The sequence below is a fragment of the Papio anubis genome, chromosome 16, assembly GCF_008728515.1.
Source record: "Papio anubis isolate 15944 chromosome 16, Panubis1.0, whole genome shotgun sequence".
Classification (NCBI taxonomy): domain Eukaryota; kingdom Metazoa; phylum Chordata; class Mammalia; order Primates; family Cercopithecidae; genus Papio; species Papio anubis.
In genome coordinates this window covers 5812075-5834379 of record NC_044991.1, presented here as the reverse complement: position 1 = coordinate 5834379, position 22305 = coordinate 5812075, and the positions used below count along the sequence as shown (strand labels likewise).

At 48.5% G+C, this 22305-nt stretch overlaps 1 protein-coding gene across 5 annotated transcripts in view; it reads left to right on the top strand.

Annotated features, from left to right (window-relative positions):
* ARHGAP8 (Rho GTPase activating protein 8) overlaps window positions 1–6745 on the top strand; it is a 94210-nt gene extending 87465 nt beyond the window's left edge. For all 5 annotated transcript variants that reach the window (XM_009217479.3, XM_021921662.2, XM_021921661.2 and 2 more), the window contains 2 exons: window positions 4027–4130; window positions 6287–6745. In XM_009217479.3, the coding sequence (XP_009215743.2) occupies window positions 4027–4130; window positions 6287–6607 (425 nt within the window). In that variant the 3' untranslated portion in view covers window positions 6608–6745. The remainder of the gene's footprint in view (window positions 1–4026; window positions 4131–6286) is intronic.
* Window positions 6746–22305: the final 15560 nt, after the last annotated feature.

The following is a 22305-nucleotide window of genomic DNA, read 5'->3' as shown; positions in this document are numbered from 1 at the left end:
AGCTAAATTTTTGTATTTTTAGGAGAGAGAGGGTTTCACCGTGTTAGCCAGGATGGTCTCAAGCTCCTGACCTCGTGATCCGCCCGCCTTGGCCTCCCAAACTGCTGGGATTACAGGCGTGAGCCACCGTGTCTGGCCTAAACTCTGTTTTTTCAGTCAAGAGAACATTTAGTTGAGAAGATTCCTAGATGTTGGCTTGAAGTATCTTTTCATGGTAGAGTGAGAGTGGCAGCAGCCGGCCAGTGAATTTCATAGTGTGCAATTTAGATGTCTTTGGTGATGGCACTGGGTGTTCCGGTGAACTTTCTGAGCGGCCTGTACAGCAGGAGGCACAAGGATTATCTGTACATCGTCTGCTGTGATGATTTCTTTGAAGTTTGTATCAAGTCTTCCAGCGTCAGCTTTCGGGCTTTGGGGAAGTGGCAGGTTTTAGGTCTTTGTCATGCCAACTGAGGGGGCAGGAGCAAAACTGGAAATGTTAGCTTGGAGCATTGTAGCCAGATATTGGAGGAAATGAGAGGAACTGAGAACTCGCAAGCGTGCACCATAGTTTTCCACTGGAGCATCATTTCTCTGTACAGCTGCTTCTCTTTTGATTCTCAATTACAAAATAAGTCTGGTCTCACTAGATTTGGCCTGATTATTTACATAAGGGCAGCAAGAATGAGAATTGATGTATGTAGGCTCTTTTTAAGTCTACCTTGTTAGAACTTTTAATAAGGCATCTCAGATTCACTTTTTAAAAGCCTCTTGAGGCTAGAAAGCCAAGCCAAAAATTTGCCATCAGGGCCAGGTGTGGTGGCTCAGTCCTGTAATCCCAGCACTTTGGGAGACCGAGGCGGGCGGATCACCTGAGGTCGGGAGTTTGAGACCAGCCTGACCAACATGGAGAAATCCCATCTCTACTAAAAATACAAAATTAGCCGGGCGTGGTGGCATACACCTATAATCCCAGCTATTCAGGAGGCTGAGGCAGGAGAATCGCTTGAAACCCGGGAGGTGGAGGTTGCAGTGAGCCGAGATCTCGCCATTGCACTCCAGCCTGGGCAACAGCGAGACTCCATCTCAAAAAAAAAAAAAAAAAGAAAAAAGAAAAAAAAATTGCCATCAGACTTTGCCTGTAGTATCCTTAGATTTGAGTGAATTTCTCTCTTCTCCAGGTTCTCAATCAATATATTTTAAGTTTCCTGGGCCTGCCAGGAAGTGGCCTTCCTTACTCACTGTAATGCCATACATAACACTGAATAAGGCTAGTCATCATTTCAAGGAATTTCCCTCATTTTTTTTTTCAAGATGGAATCTTGCTTTGTGGCCCAGGCTGGAGTGCAGTGGCCTGATCTCAGCTTATTACAACCTCTGCCTCCCATGCTCAAGCAATCCATCTACCTTAGCCTCCCGAATAGCGGGGATTACAGGTGTGTGCCGCCACACCCAGCTAATTGTTATATTTTTAGTAGAGACAGGATTTCACCATGTCATCCAGGCTGGTCTCGAACTCTGACCTCAAATGATCTGCCCACCTCAACCTCGCAAAGTGCTGGGATTATAGGCATGAGCCACTGTACCCGGCCCTTATTATCTATTTTTAACCCTACTTCACTAGTAAACCCAGCTACATAAAGATGTATGCTTGGATTATACTTAATATGAATAATTCAGAAGATGCAGCTGGTTTTTTTGTTTTTGTTTTTGTTTTGAGACAGAGTCTCGCTCTGTCACCCAGGCTAGCGTGCAATGGCACCATCTCAGCTCACTGCAACCTCCGACTCCCGAGTTCAAGCAATCCTCCCACCTCAAGCGATTCTCCCACCTCTGCCTCCCGAGTAGCTGGGATTATAGGCACCGGCCATCTTGCCTGGCTAATTTTTGTATTTTTGTAGAGACGGGGTTTCACCATGTTGGCCAGGCTTGTCTTGAGCTCCTGACCTCAGGTGATCTGCCCTCCTTGGCCTCCCAAAGTGCTGGGATTATGGGCGTGAGCCACCGTGCCCAACCTATACAGCTGTTTTTAATAAACGAACGATATCAGACTAATCTTGTCAGAGTTAGTCAAGTCACATGAACTTGAAAAGAATATTTGGCTTAGTTTCTATATTTCTGAGCATTTTAGAAATATTTTATTTAAATGCTCATGTCTCTCTAAGCCAATTTGAATAGAACTCCTTTAAGGGATTTTATAAATTAACTTGGTAATACCATCAGAGGGAGAAAATTTTAATGTATACATAACATGCATGCATAGACATAACATGTAGATCTATAAACAAACAAAAATTTTAAGACAGGGTCTCCTCCTGTCACTCAGGCTGGAGTGCAGTGGCTTGATCTTGGCTCACTACATCCTTGACCTCTGGGCTCAAGCAATCCTCCCACCTCAGCCTCTCAAGTAGCTGAGGCATACACTACCACACCCAGCTAATTTTTAAATATTTTTTTGTAAAGACAGGGTCTCACCATGTTGCCCAGGCTGGTTTCAAACTCCTGGACTCAAGTGATCTCCCCACCTCAGCCTCCCAAATTGCTGGGATGACAGGCGTGAGCCACTATTCCGGACCGCAAACCAAGATCTTAGAACTTCCTTTTTTTTTTTTTGAGACGGAGTCTCGCTCTGTAGCCCAGGCTGGAGCGCAGTGGCGCAATCTCGGCTCACTGCAAGCTCCGCCTCCCGGGTTCACGCCATTCTCCTGCCTCAGCCTCCCGAGTAGCTGGGACTACAGGCGCCCGCCACCGCCCCCGGCTAGTTTTTTGTAATTTTTAGTAGAGATGGGGTTTCACTGTGTTCGCCAGGATGGTCTCGATCTCCTGACCTCATGATCCGCCCGTCTCGGCCTCCCAAAGTGCTGGGATTACAGGTGTGAGCCACCGCGCCCGGCCCGATCTTAGAACTTTCATACATAGTTTCATACAAGTTAAGGTTACCTGTTGAGGGTGAAAGTTGTTATCAATATTTCAGGAGAAGGCCCTAAAGATTTTTTTCTTTGCCCAGATTATTTCCAAATAGTCCTTTTTACCTTGTTTTTTTGTTTTGTTTTGTTTTTAACCAAAGGTGTACCTAATTCAATGTGACTCGGAACCAATAAGCCTTTTTGTGGCCATGGATACGAGAGATGTTCTCAGAGTCCTGCAGGATCCCAAGTTACCCCACAGATAGATAGCCAAAAGACAGACAGGGTAACTGGGGGGTCTCAGAGTGTGGGCCAGTTGCATCAGGCCCCTGGAGGGTGGAGACGCAGTCTCTGTTGCAACTACTCAGCTTAGATCTGGCCCATTGCCTGTATTTGCCAATAAAGTTTCCTTGGAACACAGCCACGGCCACTTTATACATTACCTGTGGCTGCTTTTGCCTCATCAGGGCAGAGCCGAGTAGTTGCAACAGAGTCTGTACCTGTAGTAGTTTGCCAACCCCTGGTCTAGATCACGCCCATTTATAAAGTGATTCGGCTTTAGCAGCTTCCTGGAAGGTGGTGCTACTGGGTGATAAAGCAGCGGAATGGAGCTTGCAGAATTCAAGTGATAGGGCTTGGATCTGAGGCCCCAGCACGTCTCATGTTGAATTGAAATGCTCACCATTGGCGGTGGGGACTGGATCATGAGGGCGGATCCCTCACGGGTTGGTGCTGTCCTCGAGATAGTGAGTTCTCACCAGATCTGGTTTAAAAAGCATATGGCACCTCTGCCCCAGACTCTCTTGCTCCTGTTTTTGCCATGTGATGCGCCTCCTTCCCTTTTGCCTTCTGCCATAATTGGAAGCCTCCTGAGGCTTCCCCAGAAGCTGAACAGGGACTGGTACCATGCTTGTACAGCCTGCAGAACCATGAGCCAGTTAAACGTCTTTTCTTATAAAAGACCCTATCTCAGGAATTTCTTTATAGCAATGCAAGAACAGCCAAACACACAGAGGGTTTGCTGAGTAGAGCCACACAGCCGGAACGTAAGTGGGGGGCCCAGGCCCAAATGTGGGACAGTCCATCCTCAGAGCTGCCCTCCTCCTGGGCCGGGACGTAGTGTTGCCCCTTGCCGTTCCAGGTGTGGAGAGCAGCCTGCGCGTCACCTGCTGCCGCCAGATCCTACGGAGCCTTCCAGAGCACAACTACGTTGTCCTCCGTTACCTGATGGGCTTCCTGCACACGGTGAGTGGGCAAGGGGGGGGTGCTTGGGGTGAGGCCCAGTGGCATCTCCTGCCATGCTAGGCCTGCCTGGACCAGTCCCCTCCTTGCCCCAGGTCTGGGGTCATGCCCTGCTTGGGCCTGACCACTCCCCTGGCCACCAAGGACTTCATCTAAGGCCCGGTCAGGCACCCACTCCCATACATGCTGTCCCTTGGCCATTGCCTTCCTTATTGGAGTCCTTTGCCCCCATGTCATGTGTCTCTGGGAGGTGGCAGCTGCATCCACCACTGGCACAGAGCCTGAGCCCCTCACTGTGGACTGAACTGACCATTCCTGTGGAAGGGACACACCCCGAACCGTGTACATTAGGTTCCTGTGACCACACAGTGGGTGGCTTAAAACAATAGAGTTTACCATGTCACTCTTCTGGAGGCCAGAAGTCCGAACTAAAGGTGGACTGGAGGCTCTAGAGGAGGATCCCTTCCTGGCCTCTCCCAGCTCCTGGTCACTCCAGTCTCTGCCTCCACGTGGCCCACTGGGTCCACCCCCAACCCCCAGACCCACGGCCCTGAATGTTTATCCCTCTCCATCTCCCCAGGCCTTTGCCTCAGACCGTGCAGGGTGCAGGCACTGGCCACTGTAGGGGAGAGGGCCTGGGCAGAGCAGCCATCACATCCCAGTGTCTGTCAGAGAATGCCTGCCACCTCTTGGTTTTACAGCAAACAATTTTTTTTTCTCCCTATCGTGTGATATAATTTCTCAGAAGCCCAAAACTAAAATTTACTCTCCTTTCAAAATTTTACTTTTTTGAGACGGAGTCTTGCTCTGTCGCCCAGGCTGGAGTGCAGTGGCCAGATCTCGGCTCACTGCAAGCTCCGCCTCCTGGGTTCAAGCACTCTCCTGCTTCAGCCTCCTGACTAGCTGGGATTACAGGTGAGTGCCACCGTGCCCAGCTCATTTTTGTAATTTTAGTAGAGATGGGATTTCTCCACGTTGGCCAGACTGATCTTGAACTCCTGACCCCAGGTGGTCCACCTGCCTCGGCCTCTTAAAAGTGCTAGGATTATAGGCGCGAGCCACCGCACCTGGCCTAGTTTTTTCATTGGGAGAGACCGATTTCTCTTTCTAGCTGCCTCCTCCACGGGCACCGATGTGAATGCACCTGGTGAGGCGTGGTGTTGCATGTTATCCCCCCAGTGGCACTCGGGGGATCATGCCCTGCTTGGGCCTTGGAATACCACTCCCTGGCCACCAAAGACCTCATCCAAGGACCTCATCAGGACTCTGCAGTCTCGGCTGGAGGAGGGGTGGCCTGCAGTGGGCCTGGCTGGTGCACACCTGCAAGGGGCTGTGGGGACTGGCAGGCAGGCAAAGCCTCCTAGGCTTCCGGCTGTCTCACTGAAGCAGGGCTTGGGCAAGTCTGGGCATTCTCACCAGATCTGTGAGCGTGACCCCTGGCCGTGCCCCCCTCCCGTTCTCTGCTCTGCCCTGGCACTCACAGCCTCATGACCCCTGTTTCTGACTCTGAGGTTCCCCCCATCTCAAAGCTTGGAGGGTGGCAAGGAGAAGAGAACAGACCCTGGCCGCACCTTGGCCCACGTGGCCCCCTGCCCCTGGCTGGCCACAAGACCTTGGGCAAGTCTCCTGTGCCCTGCAGACCCCAGGTTCCTCATCTGTAAGCTGGAGAAAGGACTCCCGCTCCTGGGGGTGCTATAAGTGTTGGCCGAGACGGATAGGGAGCCCTTAGGGGAGGCAAGCTCTTTGTACTCTTGCCGCCCCTACGTGCTGGCTGGTCCCCATCATGCCCAGTTCGCCACCTACAGAGCAGAGGGCCGGAGAGGTCCCCTAGTTCCCACCGTCTGTGCTACAGCCCGTCCCCAAGAGTGCATCTCCCCAGATGGTGCAGTGGAAGAGGAGATGGTGGGGTGTTGAGGCTGTCACACAAAGTCAACAGCCAGAGGGTCCTCCAGGACCTTGCGGCCAAGCCTTCCTTTCATAGATAGGGTAACTGAAACTCTGAGTGGGCAGGTGGCCGTACAGGGTCCCTGTACTGGCTGCTGGCTCCCAGTCCAGTGTTTCTCTCTCTACATCTGCCCCTCCCAAAGTTCAGGAGGGAGTTCTAGGTCCCCACGGCCCTTGGTGTTCACTCCCCTTTTCTCATTTGTGGTTTCCTCCAGGTGTCCCAGGAGAGCCTCTTCAACAAAATGAACAGCTCTAACCTGGCCTGTGTCTTTGGGCTGAATTTGATCTGGCCGTCCCAGGGGTCCTCGTCCCTGAGTGCCCTTGTGCCCCTGAACCTGTTCACAGAGCTGCTGATCGAGTACTATGAAAAGATATTCAGCGCCCCGGAGGCATCTGGGGAGCACAGCCTGGCACCGCGGCAACAGGGGAGCAGGGCAGCCCCTTTGCAGGAGGCTGTGCCGCGGACACGAGCCACCGGCCTCACCACGCCTACCCTACCTCCGAGTCCCCTGACGGCGGCCAGAAGACGTCTCTAGTGTTGCAAACATTCTGTGTATTTCAAGCTACCTCCCACCCCTGTCTGTGCACTTGTGTTTTGTAAACTTGCCATCTGTAAAAAATAACCCGGCCTTAGATGAACTCACAACCTTCTAATGAAAACTCCATGCCTCTGGTCCCTGGACTCCTCCATGGTTCCTGAGCTGTGGACCGGGCTAGAGTAATGCATTTGTTAGGATGGATGTTTTGAATCGTAACCCAATGCGGTTTAACTGAAAACGGGAATGGAGGGGCTAGGGGCTCACCCTGCTGCTGCCGCCACGCTGCTGGGTAACACACCGCCCCAGCCCAGTCACTGAAAGCAGCTGCTCCTCATTATTGCCCATGTGTCAGTGGGTCAGCTGGGTGGGTCTGTTCTCCTGCAGGTGTGCCAAGTCCTTCCAATGGCTAAACAAGGGCACATTCTCATAACATAGGCCCAGGCACACACACAAGCGCTACTGCAGTTTTCATGCTTTGACTGGCGTCCTGTATGCTCACATCCCACTGGCTAAAGCAAGCCTGGGGGCCAAGGCCAGAGTCACTGTGGGAGGACCCTGCAAAGAGGTGGACATGGGGAGGGTGAAGAATTGGGAATAAAGCAGCCAAGCTGCCCAAGGGCTCTGGGGTGCGACAGGACTCTGCAAATCTCAGGCAGGCTGACTCCTCGGGCTGGCAAGATGGGTCCTGTGCGTCCATCAAATATGGCAGAGGATACAACGTCTTAGTGTCACCTTCCCCGCAAAAAAGCCCCGGATTTACCCTGATTGGACAAGGTTAGGTCACATGCTCACCTTGGACCCATCGCTGCAGCCAGGGAAAGCTCTGATTAGTTTAGGCCTGAGTCCTGTGCCCCCCACCCTGGGGCCGGGATGAAGCCCCACCGAGACCTGGCAGTGGAGGAGGAGTGACAGCCTCTGCAGGGGATTACCCTCGAGCCCCACGCTGCCGTCTCCCCAGCTCTTGCTGCAGGGAGAAGCGGGGGAGGTTCTGGGGAGCAAACAAGAGTCCCCTCCGCAGAGCCCCCGTGGCGGCCCCCCCGTGCCTGCATGGGGTGTTGACCTAGTTGCGCGGGGACCCCCGTACCCGTTCAGATGGTTGGGGGAATCACTGGCAGCCCCAGGCCAAACCCACGCCCAGGGCTCTGCTCTGAACTTGGAGGGTGAGGTCTCCTCACTGGCCTCCTCCCTTTTCACTTGCATCTTCCTATTATTCTCCAGCCCCTTGTCTGCCGCTGTGTTTTCTACCCTGCTAGTGCTTGCTATCCTTAAGGAGGGGCCTGTGTGGCTGCCGAGCGACCCCCCACGCCTTTCGGTGCACGGCGGGAACCTCGCCCTCCAGGGCAAGCTGGGCCTGCAAGCCAGACAGGGTTCAACCTTCTTCCAACCAGCCTCCGACCCCGATTCCGTCTGATGTCCGGGTGGCAGCACCACGCCCCTGAGGCCCGGCCATTCCTTTACCAAGGGCGTGGATCCTATTACAGTTTCTTGAAGCTGCTTCTGGGCAGAGGAGATGGGGCTGAGTCACGAGGGTACCAGGCTGGTGGGAGCCACTGGCTGAATCCATTTTTCTTCTGGGAGAGGAAGGCTCAGTGGCAGCTCCGTGCTGGGGGGGGGTGCTGAGCTGGCCCTGCCTTCAGAACATGGATGGTGCAGGGTCACGGGCATGGGGACGGGGATAGGGAGGGTTGCAGAGTGCCTGTCACGCCCCCGGTAAGCCTCATGCCATCCCAGCTAGGGATGGAGTCCCCAAATGACACCCCTCTTTGCCCAAGCTCATAACCCACGTGAGTCACACGGTATGTTACCGATGGCAAATCCCTGTGTTCTGCAGCAGCCTCTATCTTTGCCTCCTCAGAAGAAAGCGTTCCACTGGGCCGGGCTCGATGACTCATGCCTATAATCCCAGCACTTTGGGAGGCCAAGGCAGGTGCATCACCTTAAGGGAGGAGACTACCCCTCATATTGTCTAATGCCCAATTTGTCTCCAAAGAAGTAAAAACTAAAAGGCAGAAATGAAATCCACAGGCAGACAGCCCGGCGCCGCACCCTGGGCCTGGTAGTTAAAGATCGACCCCTGACCTAATCGGTTCTGTTATCTATAGATTACAGACATTGTATAGAAATGCACTGTGAAAATCCCTATCCTGTTTTGTTCCGATCTAATTACTGGTGCATGCAGCCCCCAGTCACGTACCTTCTGCTTGCTCAATCACGACCCTCCCACACGCACCCCCTTAAAGCTGTGAGCCCTTAAAAGGACAGGAATTGCTCACTTGGGGAGCTTGGCACTTATAAACCCCTTCCTTCTATAACTCGGTGTCTGAGGAGTTTTGTCGGCTGCTCGTCCTGCTACATTCCTTGGTTCTCTGACCGGGAAGCGAGGTGATTGGTGATGGTCAAGGCAGCTCCTTAGGCGGCTTAAGCCTGCCCTGTGGAACATCCCTGCCGGGACGCCGACCAGCCCGAGCGACGTGGATCCTGAGAGCGCTCCCGGGTAGGCATTTGCCCCAGTGGGAAGCCTCGCCAGAGCAGTGTGTGGCAGGATCAACGCAGTGGCTGAACACCGGGAAGGAACGGGCACTCGGAGTCTGAACATCTAAAACTTGTTAAGACTAGTCTTTGAAACTTGCCCAGTCTGTTTGAGTGGAAGCGTGGCCTGATCACCCACGGTGTGCCTGCATCAGCACTTTGGTTTCTGTTTTTAACTTGACTTGCATTGCTTGATACTTTGGTTTTGCTTTTGACCTGGCTTGGATTTCTGGGTACTCTGATTTTGGTTTTGATTTTGGTTTGGTGTAAACTACAAAAGTGTGTGTGTGTGCCCTTTTTACCTGTTCTTTGTTTTGTGGTGTGCGTGTGGTGTGAGCGTGGTGTTTTGTCTTGAGGAAACATGGGTGAGGCACAAAGTAAGCCCACCCCACTAGGAACTATGCTGAAAATTTTCAAAAAAAAAAAAGGGGGGGATTTAAGGGAGACTATGGAGTACTATGACAGCAGGAAAACTTAAAAGTTTGTGTAAGATAGACTGGCCAGCATTAGAGGTAGGTTGGCCATTAGAAGGAAGCCTTGACAGGTCCCTTGTTTCAAAGGTATGGCATGAGGTAACCTGTAAGCGAGGGAACCCAGACCAGCTTGTTTTAGTTCCCCCCGGCCACACACGGTGGTTGAGAGAACAGCAGCATAAGCGGCTGGCAGAGGCAAGGAAAGACCAGCAGAGAGAGAGAAAGGAAAGAGACAGGGAGGAAAAGAGGCAAAGAGAGAGAGAGGAAGAGACAGAAGAAGAGACAAAGAGGGAGTCAAGGAGAGAGAGAGGCAGAGAGACAGAGGAAGAAACAGAGGCAAAAGCAAAGTCAGAGAGAGAGAGAGAGAGACAAAGTCAAAGAGATAAAGAAAGAGATATACAAGTAGTTAAGGAAAAAAAAAGTGTACCCTGTTCCTTTAAAAGCCATCATACCAATTCTAATTTGGACAAAACAAGGTCTTATTAATAGCAAACGATAATTAAAATCCCAAACTTACAAGGTTTTCAACAAAAGTAAAGTTTGCTAAAAGTTAACAGTGTAACATGTATTATAGTAACTTCTAATCTTGTGGCCTTAGACATTCTAGTCCACAGGCATTTAAAAAAAAAAAAAAGAAAAGATTCGCTTTGGAAAAGAATGGTTATGATCTTTGGGAAAAAAAAAAGAAAAAAAAAGGGGGGGCGGAATTTATATAAAAAGAGTGTTATATGGTAAATTCTTGTCCTGAAATAAATTAACTGGTTGTTTAAAGAAAGAAATGTTTGTAATAAGTCAGAAAGTTAAGGCATGTCAAAAAAAATTGCCTGTAAAAGTCGTGAAAGAAAAAAAGGTTATAAAAAAAGTTTGTTAAAAAAAAGAATGTATGCAAAAAATGTTGTATAATTTAAAAGTAACTAGGCCTAGGCCTGGCATGGTGGCTCAAGCCTGTAATCCCAGCACTTTGGGAGGCCGAGACGGGCAGATCACGAGGTCAGGAGATCGAGACCATCCTGGCTAACACAGTGAAACCCTGTCTCTACTAAAAATACAAAAATTAGCCGGGCGTGGTGGCGGCGCCTGTAGTCCCAGCTACTCGGGAGGCTGAGGCAGGAGAATGGCGTGAACCCGGGAGGCGGAGCTTGCAGTGAGTAGAGATCCGGCCACTGCACTCCAGCCTGGGCGACAGAGCGAGACTCCGTCTCAAAAAAAAAAAAAAGCAACTAGTCCTCCTGAATGTAAAACTATTGAAAACAAAAACAAAAACAGTTTACGTGCAAGGTGTATAAGAAAAGCAAAATATACCTTTGGTAAAAGGATTATAAAGAAGCATAAGAATGTACATTCTTACCTACATTAAAAAGTTACAAATTACTGTTTTGAAGGTTTAAGCAAGGTTTAAAATGTTAATTGTAAAGAACATTCTGTGTGTAAACATATTAGCTAAAGTTGAAGTTATCATCCAGTTTTTCTGTGAAATGGACATTCAAGTAAAAGCATAACAGGTTTTTCTTAAAGCACCAAACTGCTCTTCAGCAAAAATTATAAAAGGTTAAAAAGAGTCTATAAAATCTTACCTTATGGTCAAACATTAAAAATTAAATATGTCTACAAGGTTTTATTAAAATTAGGTTTAACATTAATAACACACTAATATAAAGTTTAGCTTATCTGGTATAAAAATCATACGAGAAGCATTGTTAAATGTAAAATGGTATTTGGCTTTCTTTGGTTTAAAAACTAATAAAATAGGTGCAAAAGGAAATTTCTCAGTAAAAAGGCACTAAGGACTATAAAGTCCACTGCCAAGGTCCCCACATTTAAAACAAAAGGTCAATTTTTTAAAAAATTCTATACGTGGTTTATCTTCCACTTTCCTTTCTCGCAAAAGAAACAAAACAAAACAAAACCAAAGTCTTTGAGCACATGTACCACCCCTAGAATTTCCGGTAAACCAGCACCAGCCTGAAGATCACGTTCTCATCGAAAGGTGGAAAGAAGAAAAACTTGAGCCAACCTGGGAAGGACCCTACCTTGTGCTGCTAACCACCAAGACTGCTGTTCGTACAGCAAAAAAAAAAAGGATGGACTCGCCACACCTGAGTCAAGAAAAGTGCCACCCACTCCAGAATTGTGGGCCATAGTCCCAGGGGAAACCCCTACCAAACTAAAGTTAAGAAAAATTGAACTCTTTTAACCTATTCTATTACTCTTTCTTCTTTCCTCATTCTATTGCTGACCATCTAGTTATTAATATAACCAACTCAATTTCGCCTCAAACTATTGCATTTAATGCTTGCCTTGTTATACCCTGTGAGGACTTGCCAAGTCAAAGACAGCTCTCTACTTCAGAAAAGTACTTCTGTCCCTCCTGACTCCTCAGACTGGGCATTAGTAAACTAGGACCATTTAATCCTGGGAGATTTCGATAAAGACCCCAGTGCCAACCAGAAGTCTTGCCCCCCGACGTAGAGCTTTCATGCCATAGTTGGTCCAACGTTCTGTGGACCACTGAAGAGCAAATGGACTGCCCCAACTGGTTTTGTAATTTCCCTAAAACCACACATTCATTTTACTAGAGGATCATAGAAGTTAAAGACTTAAAACAAACTTTAGCAATTAAGACAGGATACCAAGCTGCAAATGCCTGGTTAAAATGGATCAAATATTCCATCTGCACATTAAACAAAAGCAATTGTTATGCTTTACACATGGCAGGCCAGAGGCCCAGACTGTCCCCCTTCCACTAAGGTGGTCCTCCAGTCGACCAGGCGTAGGCTGCATGACAGCTCTTTTCCAGGATTCTACAGCCTGGAGTAATAAGTCATGCCAAGCTCTCTCTGCTATATCCCAAAGTCCCTGCGGGTCAACCCCCGAGGGCTATCCAGCTTCTGTCTCCCAACGCTAAGTTCACTTCGTATCTCTCACCGCAGGGAGGAAACTTAGCATTAGCATTCCTTGGAGACCTGAAAGTATGCAGTGAGTTTAAGAATTTTCAAGAGCTTGGCCGGTCGTGGTGGCTCAAGCCTGTAATCCCAGCACTTTGGGAGGCCGAGACGGGTGGATCACGAGGTCAGGAGATCGAGACCATCCTGGCTAACACGGTGAAACCCCGTCTCTACTAAAAAAAAATACAAAAACTAGCCGGGCGAGGTGGCAGGCGCCTGTAGTCCCAGCTACTCGGGAGGCTGAGGCAGGAGAATGGCATAAACCTGGGAGGCGGAGTTTGCAGTGAGCTGAGATCCGGCCACTGCACTCCAGCCTGGGCGACAGAGCGAGACTCCATCTCAAAAAAATAAAAAATAATAAAAATAATAAAATAAAAAATTTTCAAGAGCTTATCAATCAGTCAGCCCTTGTTCATCCCTGAGCGAATGTGTGGTAGTATTATGGTGGACCTTTACTGGGCTCTCTGCTGAATAACTGGAGTGGCACTTGTACTTTAGTCCAATTGGCTATCCCTTTCACCCTGGCATTTCATCCACCAGAAGGAAAAAAAATAAGACATCATAAAGTGAGAGAAGCCCCTTATGAGTTGACTCTCATGTCTATTTAGACGCAACTGGAGTCCCACGAGGAATACCAGATCCATTTAAAGCTTGAAATCAAATAGCTGCAGGATTTAAGTCAATGTCTTAGTAGGTGACAGTTAATAAAAATGTAGATTAGATAAACTACATCTATTACAACCAACAGCAATGAGCTTTTCATGAGTTAAAAGAAAAACTCATGTTGGCCCGAGCCCTGAGGCTACCTGACCTGACAAAACTCTTTACACTCTGTGTGTCAGAAAGAGAAAAAATGGCAGTTGGAGTTTAAACCCAGACTGTGGGGTCCTGGCCAAGGCCAGTGGCCTATCTCTCAAAACAACTAGACAGGGTTTCCAAAGGCCGGCCCCCAGGTCTAATGGCCCTAACAGCAAAGGCCCTGTTAGCACAAGAAGCAGGTAAACTAACCCTTAGGCAAAACCTGAATATAAAGGCCCCCCATGCTGTGGGAACTTTAATAAATACCAAAGGACATCAATGGTTAACAAATGCTGGAATAACCAAGTACCAAAGCTTGCTGTGTGAAAATCCCCACATAACCACTGAAGTTTGCAAAACCCTAAACCCCACCACCTTGTTCCCAGTCTCAGACAGTCCAGTTGAACATAACTGTGTAGAGGTGTTGGACTCAGTTTATTCCAGCAGGCCCTACCTCCGAGACCATCCTTAAACATCAGTAGACTGTAAGCGGTACATGGATGGGAGCACTTCGCCAACCCCTGCAAAGTGACTCTGAAGAAGATGACAAGCCCTGCTTCAGTCACACCCGGAAGCTGACTGGTCCACGCACGGCTGAAGCATGAGGAAACTCATCGCGGGACTCATTTTCCTTAAAATTTGGACTTGTACAGTAAGGACTTCCACTGACCTTCCTCAGACTGAGGGCTGTTCCCAGTGTATACATCAAGTCACTGAGGTAGGACAAAAGGTTGCTAAGGTCCTATTATTTTACGGTTATTGTAAGTATATTGGAACTCTAAAAAGAACTTGTTTGTATAATGTTATTCTATACAAGGTATGTAGCCCAGGAAATGACCAACCTGATGTGTATTGTGACCCATCTGAGCCTCCCATGACCACAGTTCTTAAAATAAAATTAAGAACAAAGGACTGGTGGGAGCTCATAAATGATATGAGTAAAGTGTTAGCTAAAACAGAAGAAAAAAAGGGTGCCCAAACAGGTCACCTTAAAATTTGATGCCTGTGCTGTCATTAATAGTAAGAAGTTAGGAATAAGGTGTGGTTCTCTTAATTAGAAAAGAGGCTATATGGCAGAAAATAAGTATATCTGTCATAAATTAGGACTGTGTGGAAATAAATGTAAATATTGGTTTTGTGTCATTTAGGCCACTTGGATTTAAAAAAGAAAAAAAAAAAAGATGAAAAGGATCCAGTCCACCTTCAGAAAGGAAAAAATGGCGCTTCCTGTACTAAGGGACAATGTGACCCCTTAGAGCTAGTAATAACCAATCCCCTTGATCCTTGCTGGAAAAAAAGAGGAGTGTGTGACCTTAGGAATTGACAGGGCCAGACTGGATCCTCGAATAAGTATCTTGGTTTGAGAAGAAGTTTACAAATGCTTACCTGAGCCAGTGTTTCAAACTTTCTATGATGAACTAAATGTACCAGTACCAGAAATTCCAGGAAATACAAGAAATTTGTTTTGCAATTAGCCGAGCATGTAGCCCAGTCTCTCAATGTCACTTCATGTTATGTATGTAGAGGAATTGTAACGGGAGATCAATGGCCATAGGAAGCCCGAGAATTAGTGCCTATAGACCCAGCTCCTGATGAATTCCCAGCTCCAAAGAATCACCCTAATTTCTGGGTCCTAAAAGCCTCAATTATTGGACAATATTGCATTGCTAGAGAAGGAAAAGAATTCACTCACCCTGTAGGACGACTTAGCTGTCTGGGACAGAAACTGTATAACGGTACCACAAAAACAGTCACTTGGTAGAGTTCAAATCACACAGAGAGGAATCCATTTCGCAAATTCCCAAAGTTACAAACCGTGTGGACCCACCCGGAGTCCCACCGGGACTGGACAGTCCTCACTGGATTGTACTGGATATGTGGGCATACAGCTTATGCCAAATTACCTGAGCAGTGGGCAGGTAGTTGTGTTACTGGCACGATTTTTTTTTTTTTTTTTTGAGACGGAGTCTCGCTCTGTTCCCCTGGCTGGAGTGCAGTGGCGCGTTCTCGGCTCACTGCAAGCTCCGCCTCCCGGGTTCCTGCCATTCTCCTGCCTCAGCCTCCCAAGTAGCTGGGACTACAGGCGCCCGCCACTGCGCCCGGCTAATTTTTTTGTATTTTTAGTAGAGACGGGGTTTCACCGTGGTCTCGAACTCCTGACCTTGTGATCCGCCCGCCTCGGCCTCCCAAAGTGCTGGGATTACAGGCATGAGCCACCGCGCCCAGCTTGTTACTGGCACTATTAAACCATCTTTCTTCCTATTGCCCATAAAAACAGGCGAACTCCTGGGCTTCCCTGTCTATGCTTCCCGTAAAAAGAGAAGTACAACTATAGGAAATTGGGAAGATGGTGGATGGCCCCCTGAATCATACAATATTATGGGCCTGCTACTCGGGCACAAGATGGCTATGGGGATACCAGACCCCCATTTACATGATCAACCGAATCATATGGTTACAAGCTGTCTTAGAAATAATCACTAATAAAACCGGCACAGCCTTGACTATTCTGGCCCGGCAAGAAATTCAGATGAGAAATGCTATCTATCAAAATAGATTGGCTCTTGACTACTTGCTAGCAGCTGAAGGAGGAGTCTATGGAAAACTTAACCTTACTAATTGCTGTTTACACATAGATGATCAAGGGCAAGTAGTTAAAGACAAAGATATGACAAAACTGGCACATGTGCCCATGCAAGTGTGGCATGGATTTGATCCTGGGCCCATGTTTGGAAAATGGTTCCTAGTGCTAGGAGGATTTAAAACTCTTATAATAGGAGTTATAATAATAATAGGAACCTGCCTACTGCTCCCTTGTTTGCTGCCTGTACTTCTTCGAATGACAGAAAGCTTCATCGCTACCTTAGTTCACCAAAATGCCTCTGCACAAATGTACTATATAAATCACTATCGATCTGTCTTGCAAGAAGACATGGGTAGTGAAATAAAAGTGGGAACTCCCACTAATAAAATGAGAGTCTCAAACGAGGGGAATAAGGGAGGAGACCACCCCTCATATTGTCTTATGCCCTATTTCTGCCTCCAAAGAAAGGAAGTAAAAACTAAAAGGCAGAAACGAAATCCACAGGCAGACAGCCCATAGCCACACCCTGGGCCTGGTAAAGATCGACCCCTGACCTAATCGGTTCTGTTATCTGTAGATTACAGACACTGTATAGGAATGCACTGTGAAAATCCCTATCTTGTTTTGTTCTGATCTAATTACCGGTGCATGCAGCCCCCCAGTCACATACCCCCTGCTTGCTCAATCACGACCCTCCCACACGCACCCCCTTAGAGCTGTGAGCCCTTAAAAGGGACAGGAATTGCTCACTCGGGGAGCTCGGTTCTTGAGACAGAAGTCTTGCCGATGCCCCTGGCCAAATAAACCCCTTTCCTTCTGTAACTCGGTGTCTGAGGAGTTTTGTCTGCCGCTTGTCCTGCTACAACCTGAGGTCAGGAGTTCGAGACCAGCCTGGCCAACATGGTGAAACCCTGTCTCTACTAAAAATACAAAAAATTAGCCAAGCGTGGTGGAGCGCACCTGTAATCCCAGTGACTTGGCTTGGAGGACCTCCCTTGGGAGATCAATCCCCTGTCCTCCTGCTCTTTGCTCCGTGAGAAAGATCCACCTACGACCTCAGGTCCTCAGACCGACCAGCCCAAGGAACATCTCGCGAACATCTCACCAATATTAAATTGGGTAAGCGGCCTCCTTTTACTCTCTTCTTCAGCCTCTCTCACTATCCCTCAACGTCTTTCTCCTTTCAATCTTGGCGCCACCCTTCAATCTCTCCCTTCTCTTAATTTCAATTCCTTTCATTTTCTGGTAGAGACAAAGGAGACACATTTTATCCGTGGACCCAAAATGCTGGCGCCGGTCACGGACTGGGGAAGGCAGCCTTCCCTCTGTGTTTAATCATTGCAGGGATGCCTCTCTGGTTACTCACCCACGTTTCAGAGGTGACTGACCACGCTGCAGGGACGCCTGCCTTGGTCCGTCACCCTTAGCGGCAAGTCCCACTTTTCTGGGGAAGAGGCAAGCACCCTGACCCCTTCTCTCCTTGTCTCTACCCCTTTTCTGCTTTTCTGGGGGAGGGGCAAGAATCCTGACCTCTTATTTTTGCACCCCAACCTCTTATTTTTGTGCCCCAATCCCGTATTTCCACACCCCGACCCCTTTCCCGCTTTTCTGGAGGGCAAGAACCCCCGAACTCCTTCTCTCTGTATCTCTAACTCTCTCTTTTCTCTGGGCTTGCCTCCTTCCCTGTAGGCAACCTTCCACCCTCCATTCCTCCATCTCCCTTAGCCTGTGTGCTCAAGAACTTAAAACCTCTTCAACTCACACCTGACCTAAAACCTAAACGCCTTATCTTCTGCAACACCGCTTGGCCTCAATACAAACTTGACAGTGGCTCTAAATGGCCAGAAAACAGCACTTTTGCTTTCTTCATCTTACAAGACCTAAAAATTGTCGTAAAATGGGCAAACAGTCTGAGGTGCCTGATGTCCAGGCATTCTTTTACATATCGGTCCCTCCCTAGTCTCTGTTCCCAATCATTCCAAATCTTCCTTCTTTCCCTCCTGCCTGTCCCCATCAGTCCCAACCCCAAGCGTCGCTGAGTCTTTCTAATCTTCCTTTCTACAGATCCATCTGACCTCTGTCCTCCTGGCCAGGCCAAGCTAGGTCCCAATTTTCCTCAGCCTCCGCTCCCCCACCCTCTAATCCTTTTATCATCTCCCCTCCTCACACCCGGTCTGGCTTACGTTTCGTTCAGCGACTAGCCCTCCCCCACCTGCCCAGCAATTTCCTCTTAAAGTAGCTAGAACTAAAGGCATAGTCAAGGTTAATGCTCCTTTTCCTTTATCCGACTCTCCCAAATCAGTTAGTGTTTAGGCTCTTTTTCATCAAATATGAAAAACCCAGCCCAATTCATGGCCCGTTTAGCAGCAACCCTGAGACGCTTTTCAGCCCTAGACCCTGAAAGGTCAGAAGGCCATCTTATTCTTAATATGCATTTTATTTTATTACCCAATCTGCTCCCAACATTAAATAAAGCTCCAAAAATTAAATTCCGGCCCTCAAACCCCACGAGAGGACTTAATGAACGTCACCTTCAAGGTGTACAATAATAGAGTAAAGGCAGCCAAGTAGCAACTTATTTCTGAGTTGGAATTCCTTGCCTCCACTGTGAGACAAACCCCAGCCACATCTCCAGCACATAACTCCAAACGCCTGAACCGCAGCTGCCAGGAGTTCCTCCAGAACCTCCTCTCCAAGGAGCTTGCTACAAGTGCTGGAAATCTGGCCACTGGGCCAAGGAATGCCCGCAGCCCGGGATTCCTCCTAAGCCATGTCCCACCTGTGCGGGACCCCACTGGAAATCGGACTGTCCAACTTGCCCAGCAGCCACTCCCAGAGCCCCTGGAGCTGTGGCCCAGGGCTCTCTGACTCCTTCCCAGATCATCTCGGCTTAGCGGCTGAAGACTGACGCTGCTCCATTGCCTCGGAAGCCTCCTGGACCATCACTTTGGTTAACTCTTACAGTGGAGGGTAAGTCTGTCCCCTTCTTAATCAATATGGATGCTACCCACTCCACATTACCTTCTTTTCAAGGGCCTGTTTCCCTTGCCTCCTTAACTGTTGTGGGTATTGATGGCCAGGCCTTTTTTTTTTTTTTTTTTTTTTTTTTTTGAGATGGAGTTTCACTCTTGTTGCCCAGGCTGGAGTGCAATGGCAAGATCTCAGCTCACTGCAACCTCCGCCTCCCAGGTTCAAGCTATTCTCCTGCTTCAGCTTTCCGAGTAGCTGGGATTACAGGCACGTGGTACCACGCTTGGCTTATTTTTTTGTATTTTTGGTAGAGACAGGGTTTTACCATGTTGGCCAGGCTGGTCTCGAACTCCTGACCTCAGGTGATCCACCCACCTCGGCCTCCCAACGTGCTGGGATTACAGGCGTGAGCCGTCGCGCCCAGCCTGATGGCCAGGCTTCTAAACCTCTTAAAACTGCCGAACTCTGGTGCCAATTTGGACAACATTCTTTTATGCACTCCTTTTTCGTTATCCCCACCTGCCCAGTTCCCTTATTAGGCCAAGATATTTTAACTAAATTATCTGCTTCCCTGACTATTCCTAGGCTACAGCCACACCTCATTGCCGCCTTTTCCCCAGTTCAAAGCCTCCTTCACATCCTCCCCTCGTATCCCCCCACCTTAACCCACAAGTATAGGATACCTCTACTCCCTTCCTTGGCGACTGATCATGCACCCCTTACCATCTCATTAAAACCTAATCACCCTTACCCCACTCAACACCAATATCCCATCCCGCAGCATGCTTTAAAAGGATTAAAGCCTGTTATCACTCACCTGCTACAGCATGGCCTTGTAAAGCCTGTAAACTCCCCTTACAATTCCCCCATTTCACCTGTCCTAAAACGAGACAAGGCTTATAGGTTAGTTCAAGATCTGCACCTTATCTACCAAATTGTCTTGCCTATCCACCCCGTAGTGCCAAACCCATGTACTCTCCTATCCTCAATACCTCCCTCCACAACCCAGTATTCTGTTCTGGATCTCAAACATACTTTCTTTACTATTCCTTTACATCCTTCATCCCAGCCTCTCTTCGCATTCACTTGGACTGACCCTGACACCCATCAGGCTCAGCAAATTACCTAGGCTGTACTGCTGCAAGGCCTCACGGACAGCCCCCATTACTTCAGTCAAGCCCAAATTTCTTCCTCATCTGTTACCTATCTCAGCATAATTCTCATAAATACACACTTACTCTCCCTGCTGATCGTGTTCGGCTAATCTCCCAAATCCCAATCCCTTCTACAAAACAACAACTCCTTTCCTTCCTAGGCATGGTTAGTGCGGACAGAATTCTTATACAAGGGCCAGGACCACGTCCTGTAGCCTTTCTGTCCTAATGACTTTACTGTTTTAGCTGAGCCCTCATGTCTGCGGGCAGCAGCTGCCACCGCTTTAATACTGTTAGAGGCCCTAAAAATCACAAACTATGCTCAACTCTCTACAGTTTCCTAACTTCCAAAATCTATTTTCCTCTCCCAACCATCACTCAGGACAATGCTTATGCTGATGAGTTAGCTAAAAAAGCAGCTAGCTTCCAACTTCTATCCCTCACGGCAGTTTTCCTCCTTCACATTGGCCACTCCCACCTCCTCCCCCGCTGAAACTTCCCCCTGTCAATCTCTTCCCACACAAGGCAAATGGTTCTTAGACCAAGGCAAATATCTCCTTCCAGCCTCACAGGCCCATTCTATTCTGTCGTCATTTCATAACCTCTTCCATGTAGGTTACAAACTGCTAGCCTGTCTCTTAGAACCTCTCATTTTCTTTCCATCCTAGAAATCTATCCTCAAGATCACTTCTCAGTGTTCATCTGCTATTCTCCTACCCCTCAGGGATTGTGCAGGCCCCTCCCTTTCCTACATATCAAGCTCAAGGACTTGCCCCAGCCCAGGACTTGCAAATTGACTTTACTCACATGTCAGAAAACTAAAATACCTCTTGGTCTAGGTACACACTTTCACTGGATAAGCAGAGGCCTTTCCCACAGGGTCTGAGAAGGCCACCGCGGTCATTTCTTCCCTTCTGTCAGCCATAATTCCTCGGTTTGGCCTTCCTAACACTATACAGTCTGATATCAGACCGGCCTTTATTAGTCAAATCACCCAAGCAGTTTCTCAGGCTCTTGGTATTCAGTGACACCTTTATATTCTTTACCGTCCTCAATCTTCAGGAAAGGCAGAACGGACTAATGGTCTTTTAAAAACACACCTCACCAAGCTCAGCCACCAACTTAAAGGACTAGACAATACTTTTACCACTTTCCCTTCTCAGAATTCAGGCCTGTCCTCGGAATGCTACAGGTTACAGCCCATTTGAGCTCCTGTGCGGACACTCCTTTTTATTAGGTCCCAGTCTCATTCCAGACACCAGACCAACTTGAACTGCACCCCAAAAACTTAGAGCCTAGAAACCCACCAACCAAGCAAGTAATGATGCTGAACCCCCTTGGGCTCTAATTAGATGTCCTAGGTCCTCCCAATTCTTAGTCTTTTAATACCTGTTTTTTCTCCTTCTCTTATACAGACCTTGTGTCCTCCGTTTAGTTTTCCTCTCACTCTAGGTTCCCACGCCACCCCTAATCCCGCTTGAAGCAGCCCTGAGAAACATCGTCCATTCTCTCTCTCCATACCACCCCCCAAAAATTTTCACCGCCCCAACACTTCACTGTTTTATTTTTCTTATTAATATAAGGCGGCAAGAATGTCAGGCCTCTGAGCCCAAGCCAAGCCATCGCATCCCCTGTGACTTGCATGTATATGCCCAGATGGACTAACTGAAGAATCACAAAAGAAGTGAAAATGCCCTGCCCCGCCTTAACATTCCACCACAAAAGAAGTGAAAATGGCCGGTCCTTGCCTTAAGCGATGACGTTGTCTTGTGCCTGGCTCATCCTGGCTCAAAAAGCTCCCCCACTGAGCACCTTGTGACTTCCACTCCTGCCCGCCGGAGAACAACCCCCCTTTGACTAGAATTTTCCTTTACCTACCCAAATCCTATAAAACCGCCCCACCCTTATCTCCCTTCGCCCACTCTTTTCCGACTCAGCCCGCCTGCACCCAGGTGATGAAAAAGCTTTATTGCTCACACCCAGCCTGTTTGGTGGTCTCTTCACACGGACGCGCATGACACCACCCAGTCAGGAGGCCAAGGCAGGAGAATGGCGTGAACCCGGGAGGCAGAGGTTGCGGTGAGCCGAGGTGGCGCCACTGCACTCCAGCCTGGCAACAGAGCGAGACTCTGTCTCAAAAAAAAAAAAAAAAAGGAAAAGAATGAGTTCAACTGAGGGGCGTAAGGATAAGTGGGAGACTGAGGACCGAGGAGGCAAGGTTTAGAGCAGGAGCTTATTAAAA